Source organism: Ursus americanus, chromosome 36 (genome assembly GCF_024610735.1).
Source record: "Ursus americanus isolate L20-20 chromosome 36, mUrsAme1.1.p, whole genome shotgun sequence".
Classification (NCBI taxonomy): domain Eukaryota; kingdom Metazoa; phylum Chordata; class Mammalia; order Carnivora; family Ursidae; genus Ursus; species Ursus americanus.
The window spans coordinates 25,684,234-25,702,986 of NC_142162.1; the positions used below are offsets into that span (position 1 = coordinate 25,684,234).

An 18,753-nucleotide genomic window follows, 5' to 3' on the forward strand; every position below is an offset into this window, starting at 1 on the left:
ATAAAATTCAGGCAAGAGCCCCAAGGTAGTTTGTGGAAGGTTTAGGTAGCTGGGGAGCCAGACGTAGGGCAGAAACTAGAAAATGTGTTAGCATGCTCAGGTTCTTATCTTATTTGAAGAGAGAGAATGGAGACTGACTAGCTTTTTAAAAATAAAAGTTTAAAAGCTTAATGAGAGCCCCAAACTGGAAATAACCCAAATTTCCATCAGCAGGTGAATGAATAAGCAGTCTGTGGTATATCCACAAAATTCCAACCTAGCAATAAAAAGAAATGAACCACTGGTACACACAACAGCACGGATGAATCTCAAAAGCGCTATGTTGGTTGGAAGAAGCCAGACCCAAAAGAGTACACACCATATAATTCCACTTATATAAAACTCTGGAAAGGACAAAGCTGGTCTATAATAACAAAAAGCAGATCAGCGGGCGCTGGGACCAAGGGTGGGAGACTGATTGGGATGGAACGCAAGAGAACATTTTGGGGTGATGGAAATGTTCCGTATCTTGATTGTGGTGATGGTTACATGTGTATGTAAATTTGCTAAAATTCATTGACCTGTACACTTAATCTTTTTTTTAAAGATTTATTTATTTGAGAGAGAGAGAGAGAGCGTGCATGCAAGTTGGGGGGGGTAGGGACCAAGGGGGAGGGAAAGAGAGGAGGCAGAGAATCTCGAGCAGAACCCCCACTGAGCATGGAGCCTGACAGGGCTCCATCTCACGACCCTGAGATCATGACCCAAGCTAAAATCAAGAGTCAGCCACCCAATCGAGCCACCCAGGTGTCCCAAACATTTACCGTATACTTAGAATGGGTGCGTTATACTATTTGTAAATTACACTTCAATAAAATTGATAAGGGAAACCATCAGCACTCTAGAAATAGAAAGTAGAACTTTCACACTAGCAGAGGGGGATAGTGGAAGAAAGAGAATTGAATCCGAAAACAAGAAACAGGAGGCTTAGGTGGTACCTGCCTGAACCAGAGATAAAGGGGTATCTGGGCCTTACCATAGAGCCCTCAGCGCAGGTCCAGAGGACTGAGTGGGAGTGGGTAGGACAGGGCACATGGTCTGCAGGAGACCAGCGTGAACCCAGCTTAGATGTCTGTACTGTTTAAACTCCCCAGGTGATTCCACTGTGCAGCCACATTACAGAGCAGAGACCACTACTCTGAGGTCAAGGGATAAAGAGCCCCAGAAGGGGCGCCTGGGTGGCTCAGTCAGTTAAGCGTCTGCCTTCGGCTCAGGTCATGATCCCAGAGTCCTGGGATTGAGCCCCACATTGGGCTCCCTGCTCAGCAGGGAGTCTGCTTGCCCCTTTCCCTCTGCTGCTCCCCCTGCTTGTGCTCTCTCTCCCCTTTCAAATAAATAAATAAAATCTTAAAAAAAAAAAAAAAAAGATCCCAGAAGCCTGACAAACACCAGCTAGGCAGCCAGAGCCTGTCTCCAAGGCAAGTGTCCCACCTCCCTTCTGCTACCTACTCACCCCTCCCCACCTGACCGCCCCGGCCTTCCTCATGTTTTCTTCCCTCTGTCTTTCTCTGACTTTCCCCCCAACCTTGCCTCCTTTTAGCACTCACTTTTCCAAAGCCTGCCACCCAGGGTTAGCGATTAGACTTTCAGAAAGTCTAATTAAATAGTCTTCTATTACATATTTTTTTTCAAAACCAAAATCTGACTAAAGTAAAAGGTTTTAATTTTTTTAAGATTTAGTTATTTTAGAGAGAGAGTGCGTGCATGGGTGAGTCGGGGGAGGGGCAGAGGGAGAAGGAGAATCTCCAGCAGACTCCCTGCTGAGTGCAGAGCCCAACACGGGGCTTGATCCCACACCCCCAAGATCATGACCTGAGCCAAAACTAAGAGTCGAAAGCTCAACCAACTGAGCCACCCAGGCGCCCCATAAATTAAAAGGTTTTTTTTTTAATATGTGTGGGCTCTTACTTGCTTAATATTTCCTGTGCCTCACTTGTCCTAATAGGAAAAAAATTAATTCCTGCCCCTGAACTCTGGTGACTAGCCTTCCTGACTCTCAGGACAGCCCCAGTGTAGACCTCTCTCTTCTGTATGGGGAAGAGTCCTGGACGCCCTGCCCTGTTCCGTGTTCCTGTGGATTTTCAACAGCTATAGAGCGGGGGACTGGGGGGGAAACGGATGCAGGCAGAGTAATTCAGGTAATCCTCCTTTCCTCTTCTCCAAGAATGACTCCATCTGAAATGAGGGAGCTTTCATGTAAACTCTGAGCCAAAGAATGGAGTAGCAGGGAGGCAATTAGCTGCAGGGACTGAGCTCCGGAGAAGGTGAGGGGGGGACTTATGCCAACCAGCAGCCTGCCAACATGAGCTCCCCCCCCCACTGGTGCTGTGCCAGCCAATGAAAGAAGAAAACGCTTCTCTTTCTTCTGTCTCTCCTTTCCTTCCTTCTTCCTTTCCTCCCTCCACCCCCACATCTGTCCAGCAACTCTTTCTTCTTTCTGCAGGAGACTCTTGTGAATGCCCATAGATATATCTGAAGAAGCCAGGAGGCCTAATATTTCAACTAGTGTCTTTTCTCACATGCCTTGGGCTAAGACTGTGGGCCCGGGGCTGCCGCGTGGTACAACCCCACAGGGCAAGTTCATACAGTCACTTCACATGAATGGCACCCCCTGGAACTGTGTCGTATACAACCTGTGCAGCCATACATGGCAGCCTTGGTGGCCACCCTTTTCTTCCTTTGCCTGATGAGGGGGTCTGACAAGTTAAGGAAGACGTCCCTGCTCCTGTATTTCTGCCCAGCCTCAGAGTGAATCAAGCCTGTAACTGTGTTCTTGTGGCCAAATCCCTCCAACCTGGTAACCCTCGAGACCTTGAAACATGTTTCTGGCCATCTCGGGCCAGGGTTGGAAATGGGGCAGAAATGCAGTAGAAATAGACTTAGGTCCCTCCGGGAGCCAGAGACAGCCTGTGGCTATCTGAGGCATTAAAGACAGACAGACTAAAGATTCCAAGTTTTGAACTCCATGAAAATCTAAGAACTCTACAAAGTTCTCTAAGTTATGAATTATATGGGGGGGGTCTTAATAAGTTACTGATGATGCCAGCACAGCAGGGGTGATGACAGTGGCCATAGCAGGAGCTCAGGGGCCAGCCTGGGGCTACCCCAAAGGAAACTTCTCATTGCTGAGCCAAGATAGGGCTGGTGGTCTATGATGGGCAGCAATGGTGAGGAAGCAGGAGGGAACCAAACTGTTCCCCGTCCCCAAGCCAGCCAAAAGCACTGGCCCTTCTGAGGCCTGGCTCCTTTAGCCCTCCTGCTCATGTCCAGCTGGAGGCCTGGGGGTCCCAGGCCAGGCCAAGCTGGGAGCACAGACTGGGATCTACCTTCCTTCCAGCTGGGAGCCAGAATGAGGGTTTTCTTCCCAGAGTCGGAAGCCTCACCAGGCTTCCTCTAATAGGTGTCCCTGACTGAAAGAGCGATTGTGACTTTGGTCCTAGAGAGGATGGAGGGGGAAGGCTGCAGCCCGAGAGAGCACTCTGGAGGAGAGGGCAGTAGAAGCAAGGGTTCAAGAGAGTATGGCATCCGGGCCACTGAAGGGCCCCAGGCAGCTCCACACTGTGCGGGATGGGGGTGGGGAGAAGGAGGCTGCAGAGGCCCACAGCCTGTTGGGACCCCAGATCACACCTAGTCAGAGTGGATCTCCTCTCCACAGACTTCAAATCTGTGCGTGCTAGAGAGGCTCCTGCTATTCGGAGGATCCCACCTTGGTCAGGGGAGATGAAAGACAGGGAGAGAGAGGGGCAGACTGCCCAGACCACAGCATGTGTCTGCGAAAGAGGCAGGAACCCAGGCCTCTGAGTTCCCAGCCGGGCGCCCTCCACCATGGCCCATCCCTGGCCAAGACAGGTGCTCGGCTGCCCCACCCTCACTAGGAACACGCACACACTTCCTCTGCTCCCTGATAAGCAAACGCACCCTCCCGACACACCCATGGAGCCTCTGGGAACGGCCGCCTATTTGCAGGAGGTGGCAGCTGTGTACGTGAGGAGAGAGCGCGGCCTGAGTTTAAAGAGTGAAGCATTAGTCATTAACACAGAGACAGGAGCACACCCAGCGGCGGGAGCCCCACCAGGATGGGGGGGTACCATCCCCATAGCCTTCAGGAGGCTAAGCAGTGAGAGGGACAGGGGAGGCCAGAGGCGAAGGAGAGTCAGCAGGCTGAAGGACGGAGTTAGTGAATGAACTGGCAGCCCCGGAAGTCCCCCCTTATTCACGATCACACTGAGCACTGTATCCAGGACCCCAGCCATTTGCAAAAGTGTGGATTAGATGGAGGCCTCTTTACTTTTGGTCTCAGCTTAAGGAGAGGAACCTGTGCCTCAGCTCTCACAGCTCCCAGTCTGGTGAGGTCTGAAGACCTGGGCCCTCTAAGGTCCTTCTGCGTTTGGGACAGGCCCTGGGGCTAGACTGTTGCCTGATCCCCTCTACACTCCAATGTAAAATGAGCATTGCTCACCTCTGCCCCCCATCCCCAAGAGCCCCAGAGAGACTTACTGCCCCATCATTTCCCAGAAACACCTACGAGAAGGTCACAGTCCCAAAGCCAAGATGCCATTATGCAGGAGCTTTCTGGGGCCTGGAGGGCCTAAAACAGGTCCCTGTAACATGGGAGGCAGGAGCCCCTCAGCGTCTACCACTCCGCTCTCTCAAACCCTGGTTTGGAGCCATGTCACTCCCCTCTCTCACGGTCTTCCCACTCCAGCCTGGTCAGCCTCCGGCCCTGTCCCCAGCCTGCCGCTGCTGCAGAGCCAGCCGGAGGGCCTGCCTCACGGTCTCTGCGTTGTTCAGAACATTGTAGCGACTCAGAGCCACCAGCCGCTCAAACTCCTCAGGCTCATAGGTGAAGTTCATCATGCCATAGGGCGTGTCTGACCCGTTGACGGCAAAGTCCCCACGGGCCTTCTCCTCAGGTGTTTGTCGCTCCACACCTGTGGGTGGGAAGTGGAGATGAGGCCAAGCTGGGGGCACTCTGGGGCTAGGAGCTGCCAGCCCGGAAGCTCCCCGCCCCCAGCCCTAGGATATGGGGCCAGACCCACATTTCCTCTCTCTCAACCAGCAGGAGGAGTGGGGCCAGTGTGAGGGCTGAGGCCCCGGGAGCAAAGGGCAGCAGTGGCCAGCTGGGGCCTCCGGGAGGCACGCTTTGGTACACTGTCCCGGAAGCCCACTCTCAGCACAGCGCCCCACCACCAGACCCCGGCCTAGCGCCTCCCCTCACCTGGTGCAAGGTGTGTGCGGAAGGTACGGTTGACAAGGGGGAAGTGCAGCACAATGGGTGAGCGGGGGTCCTTGGCCTCGGCGAACAGGTAGCACTCTCGGGGCTCCTCCAAGTCCTCAGGGAGCACCTCAATCCTTGGGAAGGGGATGCCTCGGTCCAGGCAGTACTTCTCTGTCATCTGTAAGACCTGGGCAGGGAGGCCAGCTTCTGACACTGCCTCCTACCCCCTACGCCCACACAGCCCCCCTGCTGGCTGAGTGACTACAGGCAGGTGACATTGCCTTTCTGAGCCCATTTCTTTATTTACAAAATAAAAACGGGAATAACTCTAGTGGGGTGGTTGTGCAGATTAATGATGATGATCCCCAGCGTTCTCACAGTCATTCCTCCCAGAATCACCCACTGCTTGCCTTCTCCGACCCCTCCCTGCTCCCTCTTAGGGGCTGATTTCAGTGTCACCAGGGGGAGACTGAATGATTACGGAAGGTCACATGGGAAGAGGCTTTATCCATCATCTAATCCCAGGCTCTCCTTAGACCCAGGAGGATAAGGAGGAGAAGAAAGCCAGCAGTGCAACCAGAACCCTCATCCAGAAGGTGGAACGTGTCCACTACCCCACAGGGCTTGAGGGAGCTGCCGCTGGAGACACCCCGGGGGGAGCTGATGTCTCTGTTGGTACCACAGTAACTAAGGGACACCAGACCCCAACACAGGTCTAGACAGAATGCTTTCAGAAATAGGCAGGGGCCAACACAGGAGCCTTCTCTTCACCAGGATGGAAGACTCCTGAGGACTGTCTTTGGCTTCTTCTCCCGACTCCCACTCCATCCCAGAGCCTCAGCAATCCCCCTCCTCCAGCTAGGGGGACAAGTGCCACTAAGGTCTTCACAAGGTACCCGCCCACAGGTTAGAACGCAGGTCCTGCATGAAGGCCAATCCCTAAATGCCCAGCCGGGCCGCCTCAACAGAGAACCTCAGTTCCTCCCCACCACCACCTTACCTCAAAAGGGGCCTCCAGGGAGTAGTCAAAGGACAGAATGAGGTCCACCGCTCTCTGGGGCAGCAGGTTCAGTGGGAACGGAGAGTTGATGGCAAAGCCCCCATCCACCAGGCACAGGCAGTCCCGCATGGGAGTGAGCTGGTTGGGGAAGGCGTCAGGGTGCGTAGCTGCAACAGGGACAGAAGCTCGCTCTTCTCTTCACCTTGGGAACGCCAAGATCTCTCTGTAGAGATCTCTCCTCCCCTGCTTCTGATGGCAACAGAGTCTCCCACCCCAGCCCCTGGCCCTGCCTCCCAGCGGACATCCCAGTCCTTCCCCCACAGCCCCCTGGGCAGCAGGAGCCCACAACCCAGCCCCAGGGGAAAAGGCAGGGCGGGCCCCAGTGAGTCAGAGGCGTAGGCAGCGGGGGACCCCCACCCAGAGCAGCACCCACCTTTCCAGGCCATGAACTCCCGGCCAGCTACATAGTCTTTGTGTAGGCAGAGGCCCCTGGTGAAATTAAAGTTCTCTGCGGAGGTAAAGCGGGAGGTGAATATGTCCAGCACAGCCTGGGAGAAGGGGCCCTGGGGGGTGAAGAGCCTGGTTCGCAGACGTGTGGGGTCATGCAGCTGGAGCTTCTGGCAGTCATCTAGGTGGGGGTGCGAGAGTGAAATACAGTGAGAAGTGGTGCCCCCCTTTGTCCAGTGGCCCTTATGGCTCAGGGAACCCCCTTTATCTCCTCCCCACATTCATCCCTCCTTCCCCCCAGCTCCCAAGCCTCAGACCACTGCTTCCCAGAACCTCTTTTAAATGACCTTTTCTTTCAGGTTGCCTGTATTTTGAAAGTTGCCTATGGCATTGTATTTATTAAGTGATCATTTATTTCCCCTTTTGAAAATTAAGTTGTATATACAATTTCCAATCAGAATTTCATCCAGAAAAAACCCACTGAGGAGTACTGCGTGCTGGGCACTGTGCCAGGCACGAGGGATGCGAAGGTGACTAGAGCCCGGTCCTGGCCCCCCAGGGCTCACAGCCTACTTAGGGGAGAGCCATATAAAGAGATCATAAATCGTAACAATGCCTCAAGATAAGGATAAGTGCTGTGGGACGTTGGTGGTAAGACCCTCGATCAGCCTGGAGGGATGGAGTAGGACAGAGAAGCCCCCAGACAAAATGATGTCTGAGCTGAATCTTAAGAGATGAGCAGACATTATCCAGGGAAGAAAGGTAGAAAAGGTATTCTGTGCAGCAGGAAGCTCGTAGGCCACTTAAGGAGCAGCCCTGAGAGGAGCCCCGAGGGCTGTGGACAGACAGCCACCAGATGCCCAGTGGTCCTAGACTGAGTTGACATAACGGGAACCAAAGCAGAGAATTCAAAGCTGTGGCCTTGTCATACAGCACTCACAACTCCCACTGGCTTTTCTGACATGGGCTTTTCCCCCAGCTCCCCAGGCACACTGTCCCCACAGGCCTCTGGGCAGCGGGAGGCCCTTAGCTAGAAGTCATTTCCTCAGGACTTCTCTGAACCCCGTGGGACAGTCAAGTCCTGCATCACCCCTTCCTTGTCCTTTGTGCCTCAGCCAGGGTGCTGGGGCTAGAAGGAGGGGTGCAGGGAGGTCAGCGTGTCCACCCTTACCTGTGATGTTTACCTTCCCTCTGTGCCCATCTAGGAAGCTGAGGCCCGAGCCAGCAGTCTTCAGGAAGATCTCATCCACGCTGGCTGCAAAGGCACTGCCCCACATACCTAAGAAGAAAGGCAAGGCCCTGGGTGCAGCCCATCTCAGGGCCTGGCCCGGCCCCTGCCCGGTCCCCAGCCCTCCAGCCCAGACTCACCCTGCAGGTAGCAGATCCGGGGCTCGGGCCGGGGCTGCAGCAGATGCCCCATGAAGAACTCAGAGCCAAAGAGCTCAGTGGGGACATAAGCCCCATACTTGGGGAAGCCGACTTCATGGGGGGTGAACTCGCACCACTCTGGGGGCCCAGAGTGAAGGGAATGTTAGCCAGAGCCTTCCACAAGGACCCCAGGGTTTCCCCTCCCACTTGAGTGCCGGGGCAGGAATCAGACTTGCCAAGAGCTGGAGGCAGCAAGCCCACCGTGCTCCAAGGCTCCCATGTGTACGTGACCAGTGCTGGCCTCTCACACCCTCCTACCAACCACTGCCTCCACTTGCTTCCCGGGTCCCCACACCCAGGCACCTGCAAAGTCCTCCCCGCTGATGTTGGTACGGACATTGATGCTGGCGTAGATCGGGTAAGGGTTCTGGCCCTGGCTGACAGCCTCCTGCTGGTCAGACAGCCTGGTGGGGTTTTCCTGGCAGGCAGGAAGGGAGGCACTTGGCTTTTGGGGAACTCCCTCCCCCCATCCCCATGGCCTGAGGCCTGATACCCTGTAGGGAATGGCGTGCCCACCAGAGACTGGGGCTGCCAAAGCTAGTGCTCTAGAGACAGCTCTCTAAGGCCAGGCTTTAGGCTGCAGCCCAGGTAAGGCCATCGTGAGTTTTGTGCGATTCCAGGGTCATTGGGAACTCTGCCCACTTTCCTGTTCAAGAATGCATATTAGAGCCCAAGGGAGTCAGTGACCTTTTTCAAAGGAAAAACTGAAAAAATCCAGCTTACTTTCTTTAAAAAATAAATCATTCAAAAATATGGTTTCTTTTCTTAGACATGAGAAATCACTTGTGATATACCTCCACCCCCCCGTGGGCCAGGCCCCCAGGGCTGAGACCCTCACTCAGCTCTGACTCCTCTCATCTCCCAGCTCGAGCCGGGCCTGCAGCTCTAGGAGCAGCAGGCAGCTTGGCCAGCAGGCCGGAGTGGCATTCGGCCTAGGCTGCAGGTTGGAACCCTTTGGAACACTTTCAAAAACACACGTGTGCTAGTGCTGGAACCCAGACCAATCCTAACCAGTACCTCTGGAAGTGGGGCCCAGGCCTGGGTGTTTTTGAAAAGCCGTGCAGGTGATTCTAATATGCAGACAGACCCAAGAACTGCAGACCCACCCCTCCCTTCCCAGGGGTTAGGGGCCAGGAAAGAGGAAGCACAGTCAGCCCACCCAGGGGTCTCACCTCTTGTCCTCAGAGAGCTCAGACCTAAGGGACAGCTTTGCAAATGTTCCATCGTAGCCTAGCCACGAAGGCAGAGTGTGTGCTGGTGGGGCAGGGGTGGAAAGGAGCCAGGTTTATTTATTATGTGCTCATCTCTTACCTCCTGGTAGAGGAAATATTCAATGAGGAGACCCCAGAGGTCGATGAGGGAAACACTGTGGCCGCTGCCTTCCAAGCTCCCCAGTTCCTGGGCGTAGTACTGCAGGCGCTCCGGGGACATCGCCCCCATCTTACTGCTGCAGACCCGAGCCTGGGCACGCTCAATGGGGCCCTGCAAGGCCACCTGGGACCAGGCTGGGTCCTGGTAGAGGGTGGAGATGCACCTGGGCACAGAGGGTATTAGGGGCAGTGGGGCAGGAGGGCATAGCAAGGGGAGAGAGGGATGCAGATGTCTGCTGATGCCCCGCCTCTCCGTGCCTTGTACCCCCTGCCCTGCCCCACCCACTCAAGGAGGCCTGGAAATGCAGTGCCTTCCTGCCCCTCCTAACCCCCTTGGTGGCAGGATCCCAGCACCCCTTCAGGGAATCCACTAGACCACCAGTCACACTCCTGCCCCTTCAGGGCTCTCCTTTACTCTGCCCCCTGCCCGCACTGCACGTACCAGGTAGACCCAGAGACCCCGCTCAGGTAGGTCACAGTGTCCAGGAGGCCGAGTTCCTGCAGCCCTGCCAGGCTGCCGTACAGGGAAGACATGGCTCGGGTTCCACCTCCGGAACCCAGCACAGCCACCACAGGCACCTGAGCACGACAATAATCGTAACAACACCGACCACCACTGTCGTTTACGTACTGTTGCTTGCAATGCTGACGCTGCGTTAAGAGCTGTATATGTCTTATCTCACTGAATCCTCACAGCAACCCAGTGGGATCCCCATTTTGCAGAGTAGGAACTGAGGCACAGGAAGGTTGGATAATGTGCCCACAGTCATACAGGTGGTAAGTGATGGGCTATGAACCCAAAGCGGCATGACTCTTAACCATCGCACCAGGAAAGTGTGTAACTGGAAGGTACGCTGGCTTTCACCCCAAACCATTGGAGCAGGGCTTCTCAGTCTTGGCACTGTTGATCATCTGGGACTGGCTAATTCTTTGTCGCGAGGGGCTGTCCTGTAAGTTGTAGGATGTTTAGCAGCATTCCAGACCTCTACCCAGGAGATGCCAGGAGCATCCCTCTCCCCCGCCCCTAGTGGTGATCCTAAAGCATGTCTCTAGACAGTGACAAATGTCCTCTGGGTGGGTGGGGGTGAAATGGCCCCCAGTTGAGAACCACTGGGCTACAGTGGCAAAGACCACCAAGTAGCCTGGACCTGCCTGACATGAGAGGTGCCCAGATATCTCTTCAGGATCAGAGGTGCCTGGTGGGATCAGACTAGCAGCTTTCTGGCTGCTCAGCTTTTCCATGAAGCTTTGCCCCCAGACTTGTGGTTCCCTTCCCTGCCCTTTCTTCTGTCTTGACAGAAACGCTCCTGGCCAGCGCTCAGCAAGGGCACTGTCCCTTGGGAGTGCTACAGGACACAGAGATCCTGGAAAGCCAGGTCTGTGCCCTCTTTACCCTCCCCCTATGGAGGGGAGAGCTGGTACAGAGCAGGCCAGACCAAAGGAACGGTCTGGGCTTGCTCACCCATCAGCCCCGGGAATTGGCTCCAACTCCTGAGTATGCTCCCCACCAGGAGGAAGCCACCAACTCGTTCCTGATTCACCTTAGCTCTCTCCCTTGGTACCGCCTTCCTGCCTGCCTGCCTCCCGGCCGCAGGCTCCCATGGACCCTCCACTTCCAAATCCTTTTGTCTGTGCTTACGGACTGAATTGCACCCCGCCTCTGCAAATGCATATATTGAAGCCTTCGTGAAGAAAGGGCCTACAAGGCGACTACAGATTATGTAAAGCCACAACAGTGGGGTTTTCTCTAATGGTACTGGAGTCCTTGTAAGAAGAGGAAGACAGAAGTTGCCCCTTACCCCTCTGTACATGCTTGGAGGAAGCGCCACGTGAGGACACAGCAGGAAGATAGCTGTCTACACACCAGGAAGAGAAGCCTCATCAGGAACCAACCCTGATGCACCTTAATCTTGAACTTTCAGCCTCCAGGGGAGAAAATAAGTACTTGTTGTCTAAGCTGCCCAGTCTGGGTGTTCTGTTATGGCAGAACTGAACAGCAGCCTGAGGGGACTAATATACCTTGCTTGGCCAGGGCTGCTCATCCCTTGTTACATACAAGGTCCTGACTCTCCTGATTTTGCCTGTTAGCTCAGGTAAACAGGCCTGCCGCTTCCTCCTCCGTTCTCTGCCCTTCCTCAAGGCTTCCTGTCGCCTCTTGGCCACACAGTCCTCTCAAGAGAAGAGGCTGAATTTGGTCCTGGTGACCCTGGGGGCCACCTCCTCCATTTCATACCTGGCCACCGTCAGGAGCCTGGCTCAATCCCAACACCTGCTGCAGGGCCTTAGACACGATCTGCTTCCTCTTGTCCAGAAACTCCTGTTCCCCGTCACACAAGCCAAAGCCAAGGCGCAGGTCAAGGTCTCCAGAGCTGTCTCAGATAGGGGTGGGGGTGGGGTGCTGGGCGACTGTTCACTGGAGGAGATCCTCAGACCCAGCCCATTTTTCACAGGAGCAGACCCACATTCCGTGGAACCCCTTAGAAAGACCTTACCAGAACCAGACATGCCCTCTGCCACCCAGGCTGAGTTGAGGAGGCAGAAGAGCCCCGATGCTTCCAGCCTAGCCCAAGAGCCTTCCTCCTGAAGTCAGCCTTTCTCACCTCATTTCTGCCTTCATACTCAGAACCACCTCCTGGTCCTGAAAGAGACAAGAGCCCCAGCCCTGAGTGCCCTGAGTGGGGTTCTCCCACCTGTAGCCCAGAGCTCTATTTCATGGCTGAACTCCAGGCTGGCCTGATCTTGACCCCCTCCCTCTCAGGCCCCTTGACCTTCCTCTTAGCCCCCTCCCCCCCAGCCATCTTTTGGTAGTCACAGAGCAGGCAGGGGTCCCGCAGGCACCCAGAGGGAGCCTTACCTCCCCCAAGGCCACGAAACGCTGTTCCTCCTGGCCTAAGGCCAAAGAAGAGAGCAGGATGCCCCCCTCGCCCAGCTTGCTGGTCTGGGTCTCCAGTTCAGCACTTGGGCCACTCTGCAGAGAAGAAAACACCCTTTGTGACCCTTCATGGTGAAGGAACATGTACTTCCATGGTAGCCCTGGGACACCCCTCTAGGCTGGACTGATTCTCTCATCCACACCTTCCCACTCTATGGGCTCACTCACCTGCAGGACTGTGAGCTTCTCCCCCAGCTCCACATCCAGCCTGGAGCTGATCACTGGATTCACGTGAAAGATGAAGGTGGCTGGAAGGCCTCCCTCTTTGTGGGGTTGCAGGGGCAAGAGCTGTGGCTTCTCGTAGGCCCCGGGCACTGTCAGCCGAATATGCCTAGAGCCTGGGAGCAGAGGGCCCAGGTGAGGGGGGGAAAATGGGGGGGGGAGGGTGTGTGTGGCACATGATGGTAGCACCCTGAACAGCAACTCCCCTTTCTTTACCCTTAGAAATGCCAACTCATTGCCCCGCTCACTCTCTGGCTCTGTGCCCCATAGCAAAGACATCACGAAGGACCCTTGGGGTCCTATAACCTGTCCTGGTCAGAACTGGGAACCTGGGGGAGGTGGGAAACACACAATGCCTAGGGAAGGGGGAAGGGCAGGGAGGGAGAGCATTCCTTGCCCAGACTTTATGGGGCTGATGATTTTGAGATTATTATATTAAGTGTGTAAAATATAATTCTGTAACAATTATAATGTTATAATTATCACACATTATTAACATTAATTAGCAGTCTTCAACTGGTAGTCGCTCGCCCCATCTCTTGCCTCCATTCAAGCTCTGTGCTCATCACCTGGGGGAAGGTTTGTGGCCAGGGAGAAAACAAATATGCAGCAAGTTGTCCTGTCCTTTATTTTCAAAGTGTAAGACCCTGCATGAACAGAGGGTGTGCAGAGGAGATGAGAGGAAGAAGTGGGTGGGTGGAGGCTTGGAGAAGCAGGGGAGAGCCAGCCCAAGCTAGAAAGAGGCGAAGAGGGAGGCTGGTGGGCCCACCCTGTTCCAAGCAGCTTTCTGGGGAGGAGGCAAAACCCCTGAGAGAAATGTGCATGACGCTCAGATAGAGGGGACCCCAGACAGCCTCACAAAAGAGCCCCAGACCCTAAACATGACTTGGGAGCAACAGAGAGTCCAGGATATGACAGATGCTTCAGGAACAGAGGTCCACATGGAATCTCTCGCCCAACACAGACTCCTTGGCCCTAAATGAGACCTGGAGACGTGACATGACCCCAGGTGGGTGGGAATTAGAGAAAATAAGGAAACTGATACTTCTTTCACACCGTGGTTTATGGCCGGAGATTGCTATGTGCTGTTCAGAGGCAGAAACAATAGGATCTGTGGTGGAGAGAGCAGACAGGCCCCCAAATGCCACAGACGTGGGTCTGGTCCTGGCTCTCCCACTTTCAGGCTGTGGGACTTTAAGCGAGTTTCTTGTTTGAGCCATGGTTTCGTAACTTAAGAGAATAATAGTTGTATTTTATGGGTTGTTATGAGAATTAAAGATAAAAGACATGCGAAATGCTGAACACAGTGCCTGGCTCCCATGAGTCCTGGAACGTTACGTGGACTCATCATGGGGGCTCAGACTCTCAGCATCAGAGGGGACCTTAGCTGTCCCACAGCCTCTGCTCTGCTTCTGCATCTGGACTCCCCCATCCTGAGTGGCCGCCCCCTCTCGCACACTACCTCAGTGGCCCTAGTTCTTCGCTCCTGGAATTCCCACGCTTTGCTGTGTGACTTCATTTCCTCCCACCGAGAGGCCAGCTGGATTGCCTGCCCTCCAACTTTAGGGTCAGCCTTGGGATGTGTCTCGGCTAGCAAAATGTCAGGTAGTGGCTGTGATGTGACTGAAGGCTTGAAAACCACCTGCTCATTTGGGCTCGCTCTCGTGCCTCTGCTGATAGCTTCAGAACATGACTGTTCACGGGTCATAGAAGGTGGATGAGGGACATATGGCACAAAGCCAGGTCCCTCCTGCCAAGCCCAGCTTAGATCAGCCAAGCACCAGCTGACCATCCGACATGTGGGCTAAAGAAATGCTTCCTGTCGTCTGCCCCTGAGACTTAGGGTTGCTTTTTGCAGAGCAGTGGTTGGGTCGATACAACTGCTATGCTTGAACACTTCCAGGGACAGGAAATTCACTACTTTCAGAGGCAATCCGTGCCATCCTTCGTCTGATTTGAGCGGTAAAACCTTTAAGAACTGCCTGCCTTGGACTCATCTTCTAGAAATCAGCAGCCCCCAAACCCAGGAGAGAAGGCAAGACCCAAGGCCATAGACCAGACTCACCATACTCTCGAGGTGGAGCTGTGCCATCTTCCCCGAGGGTACCCTGGATTCTCAGACAGGGGTGAGCCTGAGGAAAGCAGAGGCTGCTGGGAGCTGACAGTTCACAGGGCTCTCCCTGCACAGGGCCCAGACCAGGGCGGAAGGAGGGGTATCTGGGGCAGGGCCCAGGTTAACAACTTTGCCAGGGCCTTTGCCTTGTGGGTAGGAATCTTTTGTAGCAGTCCCCCTCCCAGGACTCAGAAGAAGTGGCCCTGGTGGGAAAGGGGAAGGAGGAGAGGGGCTCTGATAGCAGTGTCTTCAGCAGTCCCAGCAGCCAGGGGTCCCAGTGCACAGGGTAGGAAGGAGGGCTTCTGAGTTTTCTGCTCTGACTTGAGGGAGCTTCTTGCCCCTGGTCCCTGGAGATGCCTCCCTAGCACACTTGCCCTCTCAGGAGGGTTTGAGTGTCCTTCAGAGGCAAGGGGGCATGATAGGCTCAATCATGGACTCTGCACTTCCCCCCTCCCAGCCCTGGACAGCCCCAAGCTTGCCTTCCCTACTCACCACCAGGACCCCGTTGGTGATGACTTCAGATGCGGGCACCTGGCTGCAAAAGATGAGGGGCTCATGGGACATTTGGCTCCCCTTGAGACAGCTGTTACTCTAATAATGTGATTAAAGCAGCTGGAAGAGCACGGGGAGCACAGCCAGGTTTGAGGATAGGCGCGGGCCTGTCGCCAACACTCAAATGGGTGTCTGGAGTAGGACATTCCCTCTCAGCCCAGGCCAGGCCAGGCCAGGGCAGAACCGGTGATTGACAGCTAGAGCTGTCCGTGATTCTTGGTGTAACTGGGCATGGGCACCACCTGGACTTACCTGTTCTCCAGAAAAAATTCCACCTGCAGCTCTTGGGAATCCTACACGAGGGAAGCAAGGGAGCATTCATTTTCAAAGAGCTCTGAAGGCATCAGAGACCGTCCCTGCCGCCTACCCTGCTCAGCTCCAGGGACTAGAAGAGGGGACTGTTGTGGTGGCTTCTCACAGGCCCAGGAAGGGGAGCATCTTCATGAGGAGGTTCACGCACTCCAGACTGTCTGCTGGGCCCTGTTCTAGACACCGAGGGTTTGGCAGTGGCCAAGACAGACAAAGTGCTCTGCCCTCAAGGAGCTCACACTTTGGCTCGACTCGGGGAAGAAATGTTTGAGGGGAAACCTTTGTAGGCTCAGTGGTGTAGGACAGAGGAGGGTCTGTCTTGGAGGCCTGGCCTGTGTTGACCAGGAGCCATCACCTCAGTGCCCTGTGCCAGACTTGCTCTCCTTGAGTTTGGTTCATTGCTGGCACAGGTGGGGTGGCTCACCTGGTGGTTGAGTAGGAAGGTATGCCTGTAGGGTTGGCCAGGCTGCAGGCTCCTCAGGTCAAACAGTAGCAGGGAGAGCTGGTCACTGTCCAGGACATCCTTATCATAGAGGGTGAGCTCCAGAACATTCTGGGAATGGCAGATGAGAGGTGGGAGCCTGAGGCAGGGCGGGAGGGCACAGAGCCCTCTCCCTCCACTGGAGGAGCTCTCTCCCTCCACTGCCCGGGACCCTTTGCTGGCCTCACTTTCACAGCACCGTGGATCTGGTAGTGGAAGGTCTCATCCCACTTGGGGTCACTGCAGTTGGCCACCATCCTTGTCCGGGTGGGGCTGGAGGACGCAGTGGGCAGGCACAGTTGCACATAGCAATCGGCTTTGGACACTGCAGGTGGGATGGGGGAGGGGGTCCTCAGCGTCTAGCTCTTTTGCTAGAAAGGTTCCCGGAAGAAGGCTGGGGCAGGGAGAAGGAAAGGAGCTGAGGGGGGAGAGGAGGCTGCCTGTGTGGGACAAGGAGATGGGGGGAGAGCCAATGTCCTTAACTCCATCTGGACCAGTTACACCTCCCATTCAACTGAATCCTGAAGTGGTCAGTTGAAAAGACCACATGGCTGCACAGACCGTTGAGTAATCCCCTGAAAGGGCCTAATTCAGGCAACCAAGTCCCCTTCCATGGTGAGCACTGGTGTGGAAAGCGGCTGGAGAACAGCCACGTTAGGCCTCACATGCTCATCCAGGCTGCCACTGCTCCACTTGCTAGACTCAAGGAGAAGTCCAAGGTCTGCACAGGTTTCCCCTCCAGCCCCTGCCTGCCTGCCCTGGAGCTCCCTCACCAGGGAGGAACTCCCTCCACAGTCAGCACCAGCCCCTCTGCCCCACTCCAAACACACACACACACACACACACACACACACACACACACACACACTCACTCACTCACTTCCAGCCAGCTCCTGCTGAGCTCTGAAGCACCAGGGAAAGGAAGGGGAGAAAGGGTGGAATTGGGGGTCACTCACGCAGATCTGTGCCCTGGATATTTCTGGCCCTCAGCACCTTCACCTGGAGGTCATAGTATGGGTGGGTTTCCCGCTGAAACAGTAAAACTCTGGAACTCAGTTCTGGGAAGCTGGGTAGGGGGCCTGATCTTCTTCCTGCAGTGGTGCCCAGTTCAGGCTTCCTCGTTCCCTCATAGAGCAGCAGGGGGCCCAGGGTCACTGAAGTTGCTGTGCCTGGGACCTCAGAGGCTTTCTGACACCGGGAGTTCAGCATTATCGGTGATGAGCCTGGACTTTGGAATCAGTCACGCTGGGTTCAAATCTAAGCTCCACCATGGATTAGCTGAATGGCCTTGGGCAAATTACTTGATTTCCCCATGCTTCATTTTCCCCATCTATAAACGGGGGTTTGCAATCCCATAGGGTTGTGGTGATTTTTAAATAAGTAGTTCTATGAAGTGCCTGGTATTAGTGCTTAATATATGTAGCCATTGTTACTAATTAACGGTTGTGATGCACTGCAAATGGGCAGCTCCCCCCACTTCCGTGCTGCTGTTAGCGCTTGGAAGCCTAAGTGAGAGCTGGAGTGCTGCACCTAGGAGATTAAAGATCAGAAGAGAAAGCCATGATCGACCCCACCCACCAGCTCACTGGCGAGGGCCACACCCCCTAGGAGGCGGCAGGTGAAGGGAAACCAGGTGTCACCCAGCTTGTACTGGTCTGATGAGTCCCTAAGGAGACAACAGCTTGGGCTCAAGAGAGGTAACAACAGACTGCACTCTCCTGGGAGTGAGGCTATCCCCTCAAAATCCCAGCAAGCACCTTCCTCCTTTACCCTTGGGGCACTCTACAGCCAAGTGGGGGCGTTCTGGGCAAAGCCAACAGCTGCAAGTATCACAGGACCTCACCCTCCATCCTAATTGGCAGGGAGGGGGCTTATTTCCAAAAGCCAAGGTCTTGGCCAACCTCTTTAATTTAAGCTCTGCCAGGCTGGCTAGAGCAAATTGGTTCCAGCGCAGATCAGAACCCAGTCCCGGCTGGCCTCAGTCTTCACGGGGCCCAGTGCTCCCAGGGCTCTTGCAGTCTACACTTCCCAGGGAAGACCAGGTACTTTACCCGCAATTGCCTCCACTGAAGTCCCCTCTTCTCTCTCTTGAGCAGCAGCACTGCCCCCAGGAGGGGCAGCCCCTTGCCTGCCAGCCACCTTGGCCCGAGCACCCGGTGCATGGCCAGGCAGCACGGTTCCCAGCTGGAAGCCCTGTCCGCTTTCCAGAGCCACCCTGCTCTCCTCCGGCTACACTACTGCTAGCTCAGGTCTGACAGGAAACGTTGAGGTGGGGAGGGTGGAGCTGGCCACTCTCCTGAGGACTCAGGGTTGGGTGGCCTGCTGGGGCCGGAGGTGGGGTTTGATGTGTTCCGGGAAGTGACTGGAGTCCAATTCCCTCATGCAGGAGACACTTCAGTCCTTCTCCAAGAGGATGAGGAACTGGTACTCTGGTTCCCAAACCCCAGCCTCTGGTTATCATCGGGCTGCTTATGGAAAATAGTTACCTGAGCCTCACCCTCTCGATGATTTGATTTCGTGGGCGTTGGTAGAACCCAGGTGTTCCTATTTCCAACAAGCCTTCTAGACAATGCTGACACGGCAGGTGCAGGGGATGGAAGGCAGGAAGTGCTGCATCAGGGCCTTGTCTCCTCCAGCTAGAA

The 18,753-nt window shown here is 55.0% G+C and overlaps 1 protein-coding gene across 1 annotated transcript; it reads right to left on the reverse strand.

The window, feature by feature from the left end:
- Positions 1 to 4,737: 4,737 nt before the first annotated feature.
- On the reverse strand, positions 4,738 to 18,273 carry PLA2G4F (phospholipase A2 group IVF). The gene is made up of 20 exons (XM_045815585.2): positions 18,163 to 18,273; positions 17,068 to 17,140; positions 16,300 to 16,436; positions 16,055 to 16,183; positions 15,574 to 15,614; positions 15,262 to 15,304; positions 14,722 to 14,788; positions 12,603 to 12,772; positions 12,357 to 12,470; positions 12,103 to 12,140; positions 11,736 to 11,871; positions 9,945 to 10,081; positions 9,444 to 9,666; positions 8,436 to 8,550; positions 8,073 to 8,210; positions 7,876 to 7,983; positions 6,691 to 6,885; positions 6,258 to 6,424; positions 5,258 to 5,444; positions 4,738 to 4,970 (listed from the first exon to the last, which is right to left on the reverse strand). The coding sequence occupies exons 1-20, from the start codon at positions 18,271 to 18,273 to the stop codon at positions 4,750 to 4,752; spliced, it is 2,550 nt and encodes an 849-aa protein (XP_045671541.2). The 3' UTR covers positions 4,738 to 4,749.
- Positions 18,274 to 18,753: the final 480 nt, after the last annotated feature.